Source organism: Lolium rigidum, chromosome 6 (genome assembly GCF_022539505.1).
Source record: "Lolium rigidum isolate FL_2022 chromosome 6, APGP_CSIRO_Lrig_0.1, whole genome shotgun sequence".
Classification (NCBI taxonomy): Eukaryota; Viridiplantae; Streptophyta; class Magnoliopsida; order Poales; family Poaceae; genus Lolium; species Lolium rigidum.
In genome coordinates this window covers 51127828-51143063 of record NC_061513.1, presented here as the reverse complement: position 1 = coordinate 51143063, position 15236 = coordinate 51127828, and the positions used below count along the sequence as shown (strand labels likewise).

The following is a 15236-nucleotide window of genomic DNA, read 5'->3' as shown; positions in this document are numbered from 1 at the left end:
CGCGGCATGTATGAAACACGTTCCCAAACGCTCAACCCGGTCCCTCAAACGCGGCACAAGCGAAACACTTGTTTCGTTTCCCCAAGCCGCTCAATCCGCGCGGTTTTGGGGGTGGCAAGATATCTGAAGCGAGATCGCATTAGAGTTCGTGGGCTTGCCGGCGATATACATGCAAGATATCCTGAACCGATATCTAATTAGAGTTCGTGGGCTTGCCTGAGATATACAGCTTCACGTGCTGAAACTTCCTTTTCGTCAAAAATAACATTCAGATCTAACAAAGCATTCCCACACAAAAATCAGAACCGCTCAAATCGTTTTGAATTAATTTGGTTGGGGTGCGCCTGCCTCGTGCTGTAGTGCAGCGCACGAGCGACGCCTGAGGGCCCCAGTAGCAAGCGACTGTGGTAGACCCTCTCCCACAAAAAATAAATTTAATATCGTGTGGACACGAGGGCCCACATATCAGATATTAAACTGATAAGAACAGATACTACACTTGATCTTAGCCAAAAGGCCGAGAAAGGTATGAGTTGCAGCGTTGCCCTCCGCGTCTATTTGTATACTTCGAACGCTCCCATCTCCTCTTCGCTCGGCGAGGTGGGACTAAACGCCTGCGTCCTCTCGCCCGCGGAGGTGCCAGCCTCTTGCATGGGCCTAAACGATGTGTGCGCAAGTGGGCCTATCTGGGCCGGAGTTTAACTCTTCATGTGGAAAACGCTGTGCGCGAGCCCGCAACAAACGTCGGAGGTGGACTCGCGAGAAGCCGTCGTCTCGATCCGGCCGTCCGTGCGGGATCCGACGGCGGCCTCGCACATCTTCGTGACCTCCGCTCGCTGGCGCCGGCGTCGCACATTTCGGCAGCAAAACCTCCTCCTCAGCTCCTCGTCCCCTCCCCCGGAAGAACCTTCTAGAAGCCGGGCCGGGGCCCCGCAGGATGTCTCCGCGGCGGAAGGAGAAGCGCGTGGTAGCGGTGGCCGGCGCGGCGGCGCTCGTCGCCGTCGGCCTCAACCTCGCCTTCTCCGCCGTCGCCGCCCACCGCCGGAGGAAGCGCCAGGGTAAGCGTCGCCAAACCCTCGAGGATTTTGAATACGAGCTCCTGTAGATGCTCTAGAACCGCGCAGACGTATGCTAGTTTTGGTTCAATTATGCAGCAATGTAGTAGGAGATGCCGATATGGCGTGTTGTGCTGACTCATAGAGGAGGCCTCCCAGCTATTTATTTCGCCCTTTTGCTGTGTGAAATTGGCTTCTGTGAGACCTACTAGGAAACTGTGCTTTACTCTTTCAATTATGAATCCCCGTACCGTGTGTATTTTCATCTCTCATGGGGTGTCAAGGAATGGAGGTTTATTCATGTGTTTTCTGAGTAGCTGATGTCTGATGTCTCGGTTGGTTGCTTCGCAGAGCTTCCAGGATTCACCGCACAGGTCAACCTCTCAGCAGCCGAGATCAACAGACTGGCCGACCGGATCATTGCTAAGTCCAAGGAAACATACGACGCCGTGGCCGCAGTCCCCTTGGATAAAGTATGCATGCAACACTGTGATGACACTGCATTTTTTTATCAGCATTGTGTTTTATACAATGCAGCTTTAAATTGTTAGTGTTGTTTTCGATTCCCATTCTGCATAAATAGATACCATGTGTCGTGCATGCCGTGTTCTGATGAAATGAAACGCCCTAAATCTGGCTACCCGATGTGTTTGCAGGTCAGCTTTGCGAACGCCATTGCGCCGCTGGCGGAACTAGATGCCCAGCAGTTCCCTCTGGTTCAGGCGTGTCTGCTTCCAAGGATGGTGTCGCCATCTGATGATGTATGCAGGGCCAGCGCTGAAGCAGAGAAGCGATTGGATTCACACTTTCTGCTATGCAGGTGCATTGTTACTTATTGTTCTTATATACTACTTGTCAGATGTAGCTCTGGGTCATTATATGTTTCCCAAACAGACATTCATGTACTCTTGAAAATAATGGGAAATGATGCATGTTGGTTCCTTGCTTGAGTTCTATGAAACTACGATACTCAGACAGTTTGCCCAGTTCAGTGAGCAACTAACATATAAATATTGTTCCCAGTCTTTTCCTTTCGCTTTTGTGTAAGTCATATGGAGAGCAGTATGTCATTAAGAAAAGACGTTCTTAAAAATAAGCCGATTTCCCCGTTATTGGCCTTTTTTACCCAATATATTACTCGTGACCCTGCAGTATAAGAACCTCTTTATTTCCTGCAAGGTGACCAGGCAGCGTGAGGATGTGTATCGTGTTGTAAAGGCGTTTGCAGAGAGAGGTGAAAGAATAGGTCCTGAAGCAACAAGATTTGTCCAGTGCTTGGTACAATATTCATGACACTACATGTGAAAGAAACCTCGTACATAATCTCATGCACTACATCTGACACTCTCAATGCTGTATATCTTGTTATCATCAATTTGTTCATATTTGTTTCTGTATTGTTGATAGACACAGCGCTTATACTCTGAATATTTTTGTTAGATGTTCATTGCATGCATTCAATTTTAATTTCTATAATCATTGCTAGCATACATGACCAATCTCAGTTCTTTGTTAATGTTAGATCAAAGCTCAATCTAAATTGTAGAACCGGTTAATTATGAATTAATTTAAGGATATATAAATATATAGTGCTTGGATGAAGATAATCTGGCGTACTGCTTGACCGAGTTAGTATCTGGTAGATAACTTCTCTCGTTGCGGTGACAGGTGAGAGAGTTTGAACGCAACGGAGCAAAACTAACTCAAACCAAGAGAAAGGAAATGGAGAAGTTGAGGTCTCATATCGATGACTTAAATTCAAAGTATATTCAAAACATGAATGATTTCACAAAATTCCTTCTATTAAGCGAGGAAGAGTTAGCTGGAATGCCTCTTGAGTTCTTAAAGGTAAGCTAAGTAATAGGGTGAGCAAACTTCAGTGTTCAAATCAGCCATACCAACATTATGCTTAAATGAAACTTTTGTCGAGATAATCTATTCCCCTGTCATTTTCTGAGTTCATGGTTGGGCAGAAGTGTGAGATGGAACAAAATAGTGATCGTGGTATTTCTTTCTAATTATGTTTCACTATTACTATTCAACTCAGGATCTGGAAGAAATAGATGGAAAGCGCAAAGTTCTGTTGACCAGCTACCATGTCACGCCAATTCTTGAGCATTGCAAGGTCAGTTCCACATTTCTGCTTACCATGCACCTGCACATTTAGTTGCACTGTCACTTTCAGCAGTTGCTTGATAGCTTGTGATAACATATACCGGGAGAGTACTTACAGTAAGGTATTTTTCGCACTACAGCCGTGTGTGTACTGTGTACCAGCTGCTAATTTATTTGTCTGTATTGTTTTCAAGGTTGGCTCTACAAGGAAGCTGATTGCTGTTGCTTATGGCCAGAAAGGTGGAAAACAGAACGTAGCCATCCTACAAAAGCTGGTATCCTCCATATGTCCAACTGCATCTTTAACTTCATAGGAACTTATATGTTTTGTTCACCGATTTCACTTTATCTCACAGGTCACAATAATGGGATTTGGTTAACCATTTATTTTTTGGCTACGAACCTAACTAACCATTTTGTGTAAACGGATATATAGGTTAACCATTTAGCTATTAAGGTTATTAATGGTTAACCGTTGGTTATTAAGGGACGAACCACTTTTTACGGTACACTATCACTGTTAATACTCCAATTCTCGGTTTGCCAAGTCGAACAGTAGGTGGAATAAAACGGGCCATGACATTGTAAAAACTAACAAGTCACAAGCTTATTAGAAAGGACAAAGTGCAATTTGTTGACTGACTGCTGCGTGCCGCACAAAACTGACCACAGTCTTCATCCTGGTTAACACATGCGTACAAGCATGCATCCCGAACAAAGTTACAAAGTAGTTTCCAACAAAAATCAGATAAAATCAGTTTGATATTCAGAGTTATAGCTTGAGCAAGCTACTGCTGTTGTAATCATCCGTATAGACTATAATGCAGCTGGAGAAAAGAACTCGAGGAATCATAATCCCCAATAGGAAACAATCAGAGCACGCACTTTATTGCTGAAGCCAGGGACGAAAGAGGACTAACGAACTGCGTCAGGATCCAGATCCACTCGGTGATGAACTTCGAGATAGCCATGGAGGAAAACGAGAAGCTCCCAGCTGTGCGCATATATAGTTGATTTTGCAGGCGGCGTCCTTGGCGATGGGCCCGAAAACGGCCGGCGAGGTGCGGCCGTGCGCAGGACACGTCGACGGCGGACGCGCTGTAGGATTGGAGAGGAACTCGAGCGACGGCTCTGGCGGCAGGCGGCAGGAGGCGCTCGGAAGTCGGGACTCAGGAGGTGCTCCAGAGTCTAGAGGCATCGTGCGCGGATAACCATTGGTACCAAGGGGATCGAACCCTTTGAACCTAAATCGTTTTAAGGTTAACCATAAGATCCATTGGGTTCTTTTTTAGGTTAGGTTAACCTAACCAATGGGTAAATGGGAACCGAGTCCCATCTATAGTCACAGGCCATAGAATCATTCAATTCTTCATTGCATTTATTAATTGCCTTGGCAAGACTTGCATCGTTCTAGCTTCTTGAAATAGGGAATATTCTTATTGTGCTTTCAACATTTGGTAATTGCACTAGTGATGCTTGATTAATTGACAGTGAGCTTTGCTATCCAGGTGGGAAATGTGAAGGAGGGTCCTGATATCCAGACTTACTAAAATTGTTTTAGATAACCATTGAATGATTGAAATAGGACCAAGGGAATATAAATTCATCTTGTGCATGCATTATTTCAGTCTGGGATGGATCCTTGGAACTGACAACTTGCAGTTATTTATATTTAGGTTCAGATAAGACACAGACTTGCGAGATTGCTTGGGTATTCAAACTACTCCGATTTTGCTATTGAACCAAGAATGCCAATGACATCAAGGAAGGTTTGTGGCTTTCCTGCTGTCAAATCTGCTTGAAAGTTTCCAATTTTAGCTAACTATGCCTGGTGAATGCATTCTTCACACCATCTCTGAGCCAGTGAGCTTTCTGACAAGATGGTGTTTTAGGCATCTCTTCTCATGTTCTTAAGGGCTTTCCCTACAGGTCTTAGAATTTCTGGAGGAAATGTCAGAACAGTTAAATGACCCAGCTAATGGAGAGCTGAGGTTACTCAAAGATTTGAAGGTTTGCACAAAGCCATTTTTTGCTTTGTTTCATTTTACCCCACTGATCGCGCTCTTTTCATTAATTATTTCGATTTTTACTCTCAATATTCTCACTTCAGGTGAAGGAGGAAGGAGATGCTCAATTTGGCATGGAAGATTTGTTATATTACATGAAAAGAGCCGAACAGCACAAGGTTGATCTTGACATTGGTGAAATCAAACGATACTTCCCTGTTAAGCTAGTCATATCAGGAATGTTGAAGATGTTCCAGGATCTATTTGGTATAATTTTACCCATTAAACACTACAACATAAATGTCCATCATTAAGTATGAACATGGATATATCATATATATATTCCCATGTTTTCTCTGGCAGCACTACGGTTTGAAGAAATTAAGGATGTGGAGGTTTGGCATGAAACAGTTCGTCTCTTTTCTGTTTGGGATGCAAGTTCAAGCGATCATATGGGTTACTTTTTTCTTGATATTTTATCCAGGTTTGTATTCTATGCTTAGTGGCGGAGTCTTAAAAAAACTAATGGCCTCCCATGCTATTTTCATGTTTAATTGAATACAAATACTGGAAGTTGTTTGGACACTTCTCATATAAGAAATATAGGGAAAGTTGGCTCCTGTCTTATATCTCTGTTGCACCAGTTATCATTGATATGCAACCGAGGAAACCTATTGTCCTAGATCTTAAACTGTCTTTTTTCCCTTTATAGGGAAGGAAAATATGGCCATACTTGTGTTGTGGCACTTCAGAATGGATGCATGTGTTCTAATGGTACACGTAAGGTAATTCAGGGAATCTGTATATTTGGCGATGTAATTTATAGCGTGATTTTCTTGTTAGAAACCTTGTAATGTGGATGTTTTCTTACTAAAGCAAAGTTAATTGAAGACTTATGGTAGTTGAACCCTTACAGGCTCTCTCACAATGTTGAAATACCTAATCAGTGAAAAGTACATCTTCTGTCTACTTGAATGACAAACTGTTTCACTCTGTTAATTCAGTAATCTTTGTGACAGGTTCCGGTTGCAGTTTTATTATCTCAGTGCCCAAAAGAGTTTGATGGGAATTCAGCATTGCTGCGGTTCCCCGAAGTTGTAAGGATATTCCATGAATTCAGCCACGTGGTATGCATGTTTTTCCAGACAAATTCTTGAACCACAAATATTCTAATGATCTAAAGTGTCTTTCAGTTTTGTGCTTCAGTGGAGAATATGGGTTCTGACCAATGCCAAATTGCCTGTTGTCTACTCATATGTTCAATATCAATTAAAATAATTGCAGTGATAATTTTTAATATCCTGCAGGTTCATCATATATCGAACAGAGCTACCTTTTCTAGATTTTCAGGTCTCCGCCTGGAGGGGGACTTTGCTGAAATTCCTAGCTTGTTACTCGAGAACTGGTAGGCATATTTCTTTTTCGTCACTAACATGCCAGCATTTCTTTTCAATTCTTTGGAAGCTGTCATTTGTTGTATGTAATGCAACATTGTCATCACAGGTGTTACGAGAGCACTTCTCTTAAAATGATGTCCGGCTTCCATCAGGTGATGAAAGTTCGCTCATGATGTTTATTACTGAACCTATCTTCAAACCATTTATACTACTAGGACCAAGAATAAAAGTGTAAGACTGGTTCTAGTGTAAACTGTAGAAAATACTAACACTATCAAGTTACTCTAGGCAATTGGAAAACGGGTACTGAGTTCAGTGATAAGAAACAATGTTTATATCTTTGCATGGCTGAAGAATCCTTGGTTAAGCCAAAAAAGAATATATAGGATTGGTTGCTAGGGCCAAAGTTGCACTTATTTTTTTTGGCATAAAGTGAATTCGGCGACATATCAAAAAATACTTTAAGTTTGTTAACCTGGCGCGGCTTCTACTAGTACTTGAACTTTTCTCTCTTTTCATGATTGTAGGACATTACAAAGTCTGTCACTAGTGAAGCTTGCCAGTCATTGAAAAGAAGGCGAGATATGTTCGCTGGCCTGAAGCTGAAGCAAGAGATCCTTTTGTGTGAGTCACTTTTTTATTCTAAAAGCACATGGAATGAGAATAATAGTTCTGAAAATATTATCTGGCTCTTGATGCTCATACACAATCGTGAGATGCTGATACATTTTGGTAACATCACCTGGACTTTTCTGTCGTTTATATCCCCCGTCTCTTATCCTTTTCTTGAGTAGAGTAACAGTGTCTTTATTTTATATCCATCAGGCGTTCTCCTATTTGAAATTCAGACTAGTTCTCTGTTCTCCACCTGTTCTTTGAATAGTCAATGTTTCCTACTGTTGTTAATTCGGCAGTCACTACCAACCCAGTAGCCTTCCTGTTATTGATTAGGACATGAATTATTAACCATAGGGTAACTTTCCTGTTACTTGGTTCTGAATCTGTGCTTTACCAGGCCTCGTTGATCAAGTAATACATACAAGCGAGGATGTGGACATCGATGAATTGATCAAAGATCTTCATCCAAAGGTTCGTACATTCTAAACAATCTTGATTCACTATTTTTTGATTACTTAACCACTGAAGGTGAAATGCTCATTGTTCAGGTAATGTTGGGGATACCTTTGTTGGAAGGAACCAGCCCAGCTTCATGCTTTCCTCGTATAGCTGTTGGCTATGACGCTGTGTGCTACAGCTACATATGGAGTGAGGTCTGAACAAACACTACTGTGGAAACCTATTACTTCCATCATATGTTCTGAAATGAGAGAAAATAATATAGATTTGTACGTGCAGGTGTTTGCTGCTGATCTATTCGCCACAAAATTTAAAGACGACTTGCTAAATCAGCATGCGGGATTGAGGTTTAGAAATAAGGTAATAAATAATGCTCTTCTAGGTTTGTTATTTCATTATGTATTCATGACAGTTGTTCTAAAAATGCTTTTGCACCATTCCAGGTATTGGCTCCAGGAGGCTCAAAAGATCCTCTTGAGATCATAACTGACTACTTAGGACGAGAACCATCACTGCAGCCTTTTATCCAGAGCAGAACAAGGAACACTTTGTGAAAGATCATGTAGCCCTGGAAATTTGATTACCGTTAACTGTTTTTGTAGGAATGGTTAATGTTGACTTCAGATTTAACGTGATTTCAGATCTTCATTTGCTTAATGGTTAATGTTTATTTGTGTCAAGATCTCTCAGAACAGTCATTACGTTTTCACTACCAATAGTTTCTTTCTGTGGCAACTGGCAAGGGAAACGTGAACGATGATTGAAGAATAAGTTGGACGACTTGTAGAAGCTTAAGCCTGAAATCTGCTTGTGTCAGCATGAAGCATGTCTTTGACAGGTTTCACTTAAAAGCCTTGCAAAATCAATATTGATAGTTGACGGAAATTGTGTAACATACACACAAAGATACTCTTGACTTAAACTTTCATCTAAACAGACTGTTATCTTATACTCAAAGATACTATTGACTTGAACTTTCATCTGAACAGACTCCTGAGAACACTTCCTCTTTATAAGGCCAACATATTATATCTTTGACCAAGTTTAGGAAAATATTAACATATGAAATACCAAATACTACCTCTGTCCATAAATAGATGTCTGAGATTTATCTAAATCTGGATGTATCTAGACGCTATTTAGTGTCTAGATACATCTAGATTTAGACAAACATCAGACATCTATTTATGGACGGAGGGAGTAGATAAAATATGAAAACATATTTCACGATGAATCTAACGATACTGGCAACCTATATGTCTAGAAACTTGGTCAAGGATAGCCCAGTCAGACCTTTCCAAAAACTAATACACCTTCTATAAAGGATCGGAGGAACTAGTTTCAAACAAATTGATGAATTTAAGGTGAACCAGGTAGTAAGGATAATAAAGAAACAAGGTTGGTCGATATTAAGTGATTCACTATACAGTGGCATGCCAACGGTTTGAACCGGGGCCGTAAGGTGCTATACTTTCTTTTCTCAAAAATGGTGATTTCAAGCCCCAGCAATTCAATACTTCACAAAGGGTACAAAAGGAATGAAAGAATTAAGCTCTACAAGGCGTAAGAGCATCGTCTTTGAGTTCAGTCTACAATTTGCACACTACATTCTTCCACAAAGATCATCAATAAAGGGGGAAGGTACTCAGCACTCACATTACGCTAATTGGTTCTTCACGTTTTAACTTGCGGTGCCTCCCATCACCAGGTGAACAAGAACACATCTATCCTTCCCTGTAAGAGTCTATTTCACAATGCTGATCTTTGCTAAGGCTAATATGAGAACTCATGCCCTCTGAGGGATATGTATTTCTTCATCCATATGGCAATGTCCTCAGCACAGGCCTGGGCCTGTGGTGTCTTCAGAAACACATCAAGCGTCGCAAACTCGTGAACTGTATCTTTGTAGTCGAGCACTGGCGCATCCACATTTACCTTGCGGAGTTCCTCCGAGTAAGCAATTGCTCTATCCCTCATCCAGTCATGTTCCGCAATGATCGTCAAGGTCGGAGGCATGCATTTGAGTGGTGGGCCTCCTCTGCCAGGGGCAAGGGGGTTGGCAGCAGGATGGTCCAGGCTGAACTCTTTCTCTGATAGAAGTAATCTCCAAGCAAGTAAGCATGTGGATTTGTCGTAGAAGTATGAGTTCGCAAGCCTTATTTCCGAGTGTGTTGGAACACTTCCTATGAAGAAGGGATACATCAGAACCTGTGCTACGATCTTGACAGGGTCAAATAGCTTTGAATCTTCCACTGTCTTCCGAGTGACAAAATCAGCAATATTGGCACCACTGCTTACACCAAGTAGGACACATCTGCTCCAAGGAAAAGAGAGATGATTTGGTCAAATTCCAGTAAAACCAATATACAATCGTTATAACAGAAGGAACTACAATAAATGACCAGATACTCTTTTTTTCTCTTAGGTAGCACGGCAAGACAATTTGTCAATGACTTGATGTTAGTGAAGATCCAATCATTCCATCAAAAATTGAATTGAATTGGGCACTTAATTTGTTGAGGGGTCTAAACTCTGGTAGGTGCAAGAGCAAGCAACGAGGTTTGAGATAAAGACAGTCCATCAATAACTACATGTCATTTAAGAGATCCCAAAAGTCCAAAAGGAACTAAAATGACACCTCCTGATTCTACTGAAAGCATAGTAAAATAATGCTTCATTATTAATAATAAAGTTACCATACTCAAGCTTTACCTAACCTATCCATTCAAAAATCCAGTGCACTTCTATTTAATTACTAGTAAGTTAGGTCAACAAAGCATGACCGATAAATAATACCAAAGCCCGTTATATGAAACTGCATAGCCTCACTAGTGTTGGCTAGAGAGCACACCTGTGAGCTCGCCCGCCCGCGTTGAGGCACAGCCTCGGCAGGTGCCTCACGTCTACCTAAACAACGCACAGTTAAGGGAGGGAGGTTCCCCCATTAACCATGGCCTTTTACTCAATATTTCCGAAAAGAAATGTTGATGACAATGTGAACTGGACAATTTCAAAAAGAAAAGGTCCATGCACATGCCAAGCATCAAGGAAATCTTAAAATGGCATTGACATCTTCAAAATGTCAACTCCATTTGGAGTATGTACTCATCTTAAACTAATATATTTGGATATTTCGAAGCGTCTATGCTGTGAGCCTGTGTGCCCAATCAGACTCCACACAAACAGGCAAGGAGCATGCAAATGGTGAGTTGAACAGGAAGTACATGTCACAAGTTAAGTGAGTATAACTGCCAGCTGGTAAACAGTTAAACCTCTCCCGGGTAGACACACTCACGTGTTTTAAACCTGCTAGTGCTCATAAGTCAGAAATGGCAACCCGCGGGAAATTATCACACTCCATGTTAAAAAAAATAATGGATCAGCTGAACTAGGGAACTATATCTTCATCATGTTCACTTAATTAGGGTGATTTTCATGTCCGGGTTCCAACAAAATGTTTGCAAGCTGAAGAAAAATGGAATCTATCATTTGACATGCCAAGCGTCAAGCACATCTCAGAATGGCACTGCAATCTTCAAAATGTCAGCACCAATGCACTCCTGGAGAATTGGTATTTGGTTATTTTGAAGCGCGTATGTTGTGAGGCTGTGTACCCAATCACACTCCACACAGAGCTAGTAAAGAGCATGCAAACGGCGAGTTCAACATAAAGTACATACCATAAATTAAGTGAGTATAACTGTCAGCTGGTGAACATTAGATCTTTCCCAATTGACACACTCACGCATTTTAAACCTGCTTGTAGTCAAGTAGCCAGAAATGGCGCGGCGTGAGGAAATTACTACTCTCCACATTTCAAACAATAATGGATCAACTGAACAAGTGGACTATATCTTCATCATGTGCGACATATTCACTTAACATATGGCCGTGAATGACAAACTAGAGCTTCCAGTTTAGGAAAAAAAAATGGAATCTATCATTTGATTTGCCGAGTTCTTTGGTAAATAGATTCGGTTGTCAAAAACGGGTGAATCAAACTACTAGTTATACATACCTTGCGGGATCACCATGTGCAGCGATCCATGGCTCAACGGAGGAGGCACCGAAGGTATCCACCCCACCCCCGACCTTGCTCATCATGGCGAGGTTGGCCTGCTTGGCGATCCACCGGAGCACCCTGACCCCGTCATCGAACGCGGCAGGGTAGCGGCTCTCGGGCGCGAGCCTGTAGCCCACGGCAACAACTATGGCGTCGCAGAACTTGGCGACCCGCCTGCAGAAGGCGTCGTTGGAGGCGGAGCAGTTGCTGCCCGTGACGAATCCCCCGCCGTGGAACTGCACGACGATGGGCAGCCTGCGGCGCGCGGAGGCGGCGGAGACGGCGTGCGGGAGGTAGCCCCTGTAGGGCGCGGCCGCGGCCCCCGCGGGCGGGTCGCTGGCGCGGCGCGGGTGGAGGAGGTGCGGCGCGGGCGGAGGGGTGGGGAGGAAGACGCGGACGGCGAGCGCGGAGTTGGGGTCGATGTGGAGGTCCTTGGACGCGACGCCGTCGGCCGCGGAGAAGGCCGGGTTGGCGGGCGCCGTGGCCTCGTCGGCGCGGCAGGAGACCCCGAAGGCGTCGGGGGAGGGGGGAGCGGCGGTGAGGGACTGGAGGCGGTGGCGCAGGAGCAGCTTGAAGAAGACGCTGTAGATCTTCACGCCGACGCTCGGCATGGCTCACCGCCGCCCGGATCGGCGCATCAGAGAAGCAGACGGGGTGGGTGGATGGATCCTCCCGACACGCGCGCCGCCGGCCGGATCTGCAACCGCAAATCCCGCCTCCGTCGAGTCGATCAGCAGAGATTCGGGGAAGGGGATTGGAGCTGCTGTAGCTGGTGCACAGATGAAATCGTAGGGCGAACGAAGGGCGAATGGGGCTGGATTAGATTGGATTGGATTGGATCGGGTGGCGCGATGTTGGAGTGGTTGGGGGAACGAAAAAAGAGCAGAGGGTAGGAGAAACAAGCGTGATTGGCAGGGTGGCTATCTGCAAGGGATGATGATGATGGCAGCAGGAGCAGCAGCGTACGGGAAAGAGAAGCGAAGAATCGAGAGGAGGAGGGTGGGTGAGGCCGAAGCCGAGAGGAGCAAGCAAGGAAAAATCGGGGAATTTTTTGGATGCAGGCGTCGGCGGCTCCCCAAACGTGACCTGACCACGGTCTCACTCCTCCTTCAAATTCAAACCCCGCTCCTCAATTCCTCCCAAGCACCGGTGCTTATATTCTACAGGAGAGGTTCTTAGTTAAGCAATTTTTTTTCTAAAATAAATGCTTAAGAAAAAAGATTTATTTTTTAACCACCTTTCTTAGTATCTTGCATTGTAGACAGGGGCGAAACTCCCAGTAGGGTAGGCACCCTACCTTGATTTTTGATGAATGCATTCAGAGATACGTGTTTTTTCTAAACATTTTAAGTGGTTATACCTCAAAATCGGACTCCGTATGAGGAATGTGTGCTTGTTTTAGTGAACACCGCGCGATACCGAATTCAAACATAGGACTACGTACCAAAAACATAGACTCGTTTTCAAGGTTAATAAGATTGTTGTATACATACGATAACTTTGAGCTATTCATTATTCATACGTAGAGAATTGAAAAGTTTAGAGATATCTTGATATTTGAAAGACACATCATGTTTCCTTCGATGACATTATCGCCTCATTGAGCTAGTGTTGCTTTTAGGGTTCTTTTGTGGTACCCCTAAATGAATTATGACCATTAATTTCTGTCCATCCAATGGTCCAAATCAATTCATACCACGGTCTAAAACTGGAGTGGTATGTTACATACCTCTCCAAATTTTCGCACCTAAGAAAGAAAAAAACGGAGACGGGCCCGGCCCAATAGACGAGACCAGCCCAATAGATTGGTCCAACCCCAGATCTTGTAGCAGTCGATCATTGACGGAGGAGAAGTTGGGCAGCGATGAGGAGCAGATCCTGGCCGACGAGGTTCTGGGTGTGGAGATCTAAGCAGCGACGCGCTGGTCGATCGCACCTGGGGCGAACTAATTGATTCGAAGGGGTATAATTGTCCATTACTGCTCTTTTGGGTTGTCGAAAATTTTCTTCCCAGCCTTACTTACATAAGTGAACGAAGGGAGTAATTTTTTTCCGATCTAAATTAGGTGCTCGTTACATGTATCGTCCTTTGTACGTTTAGACTTTTGATTAGTTTGATCTGCATACAGACAGGCCGGTGAGAGATGAGATGAGGTATATAAGCAAAATTGGCTCAACATGCCTGTTTATATACAAATATTGTTCTGTTCCATGAGAATTCAGTAGAATGTGAAGTCACAGTTTTATAAAGATCAAATCAGAAAAGTATTCAACGAGAATTACAATTGATTAGCTTTGTCACACAAAGATTGACAACACTATTTCAGTTTTTCTCTCCAAAGACGAAAGAATATGACACAATTAAGTTGACAGAACAATCTGTGGCATTCAAGGATATGGGACAGATTCTCCAACCCATTTAGAAGTACCCCAGATTGTATCTCTTTCATTCATTCAGGTTATCGCTAGCAGATCCGCATCTTGGTTTCCTTTCAAAATTTGAAGCACTTGGTTAGCCATAGACAAAAACTTCCCAACAACCAATAATTGAAAGTATAAGTGTAGCACCTGGAGAATATCAATGTAGGACATGATATAAATTTGTGTAGTTGGTATATATGTTTGGAGTTCCAGGAAGAAGTAACAATGCCTAGAATTGACAACCTAAAACCTGAAAGTGTCACCTAATCATATTGCCTAGAATGTTCATTCGTATGCAATATCAGTTAGTTAGTTAACTTGAACACAAAGGACCAGTAAAATAGCATCTTGAGTTTAACAAGAAAATACTTAACGCTACCAAAAAAAACTAGATGCTAGCTTATGGTATTACCAAGTATTAACAAGAAATAAGGTCTTACATAATAATAATAATCAAATTATGTGATGAAAACGAATCAACTTCAAAGAAAAGTGTGGAAAATCATAAAATATTCCTCCTCTGCAAGTTTTCTAAACGCACTTGCTATTCTGGTTTGTTCTTCACATCACCAAACGAGAAAATGGTTAGTTCTTCACATCAACAAAGGAGAAAATTTCAGGATGAAGAATGGATGATAGCCCACGTCAATTTTAAAGATGGATGATAGCCAGATTATATTAGCAGCTAACGAAGAAACTTCAGAATATGGTCATAGGCGTTCTTCTTTACTCCAGCAAATGAAAACCACAAAAATCAGAAAACAAAGTAGAATCATATTCATTGGGCTGGCCGATTAGAGCAGAGAGTATGGATTATTTACTTCAGATCAACATGGAATAGAGTAATATGCTACCTAGACTCGGCCTCCCTCGATGTTGCGGTGGCATCGACATGGCGCCGGCGATGCAGGACCAGGCCGATCCGGCGGCAGCGGAGGTCTCCCTCGATACAGGACGACAGGGAGTCGATGGAGGCAGTGGTGGTCGCCCTCGATGCAGGACGACGGCGAGTCAATGGCGGCGGCGGTGGTTGCCCTCGATGCAGGACGACGGGGAGTCAATGGCGGCGGCGGTCGCCCTCGATGCAGGACGACGGGGAGTC

At 43.3% G+C, this 15236-nt stretch overlaps 2 protein-coding genes and 1 non-coding gene across 4 annotated transcripts; 1 reads left to right on the top strand and 2 right to left on the bottom strand.

Annotated features, from left to right (window-relative positions):
• Positions 1-333: 333 nt before the first annotated feature.
• On the bottom strand, positions 334-530 carry LOC124668937. Its single transcript, XR_006991999.1, has one exon. It is a non-coding gene; the product is annotated as a U2 spliceosomal RNA (small nuclear RNA).
• Positions 531-840: 310 nt separating this feature from the next.
• On the top strand, positions 841-8330 carry LOC124661406 (probable thimet oligopeptidase). Of its 2 annotated transcripts, XM_047199262.1 has the most exons (20): positions 841-1058; positions 1407-1528; positions 1712-1875; positions 2243-2333; positions 2724-2903; positions 3103-3180; positions 3365-3445; positions 4847-4939; positions 5100-5180; positions 5281-5443; positions 5540-5660; positions 5889-5961; positions 6196-6303; positions 6484-6581; positions 6680-6725; positions 7101-7197; positions 7589-7662; positions 7740-7844; positions 7930-8010; positions 8094-8330. In XM_047199262.1, the coding sequence occupies exons 1-20, from the start codon at positions 938-940 to the stop codon at positions 8202-8204; spliced, it is 2088 nt and encodes a 695-aa protein (XP_047055218.1). In that variant the 5' UTR covers positions 841-937; the 3' UTR covers positions 8205-8330. The 2 variants fall into 2 exon arrangements, with proteins under 2 accessions (XP_047055218.1, XP_047055219.1); XM_047199263.1 differs by lacking the exons at positions 841-1058; positions 1407-1528 and having other exon boundaries at positions 1758-1875; positions 2235-2333.
• An 837-nt stretch (positions 8331-9167) lies between these two features.
• Positions 9168-12778, bottom strand: LOC124666416 (probable carboxylesterase 16). The gene is made up of 2 exons (XM_047203753.1): positions 11669-12778; positions 9168-9964 (listed from the first exon to the last, which is right to left on the bottom strand). The coding sequence occupies exons 1-2, from the start codon at positions 12322-12324 to the stop codon at positions 9424-9426; spliced, it is 1197 nt and encodes a 398-aa protein (XP_047059709.1). The 5' UTR covers positions 12325-12778; the 3' UTR covers positions 9168-9423.
• Between the last annotated feature and the right edge of the window lie 2458 nt (positions 12779-15236).

Bases quoted from the DNA above. Each gene is read 5' to 3' on its own strand.
- LOC124661406 (XM_047199262.1), top strand. From the start codon at position 938: ATGTCTCCGCGGCGGAAGGAGAAGCGCGTGGTAGCGGTGGCCGGCGCG. The intron at 1,529-1,711 runs GTATGCATGCAA...ATGTGTTTGCAG, and splicing joins CCGCAGTCCCCTTGGATAAA to GTCAGCTTTGCGAACGCCAT. The intron at 3,446-4,846 runs GTATCCTCCATA...ATTTATATTTAG, and splicing joins TAGCCATCCTACAAAAGCTG to GTTCAGATAAGACACAGACT.
- LOC124666416 (XM_047203753.1), bottom strand. From the start codon at position 12,324: ATGCCGAGCGTCGGCGTGAAGATCTACAGCGTCTTCTTCAAGCTGCTC. The intron at 9,965-11,668 runs GTATGTATAACT...TCCTTGGAGCAG, and splicing joins GCACATGGTGATCCCGCAAG to ATGTGTCCTACTTGGTGTAA.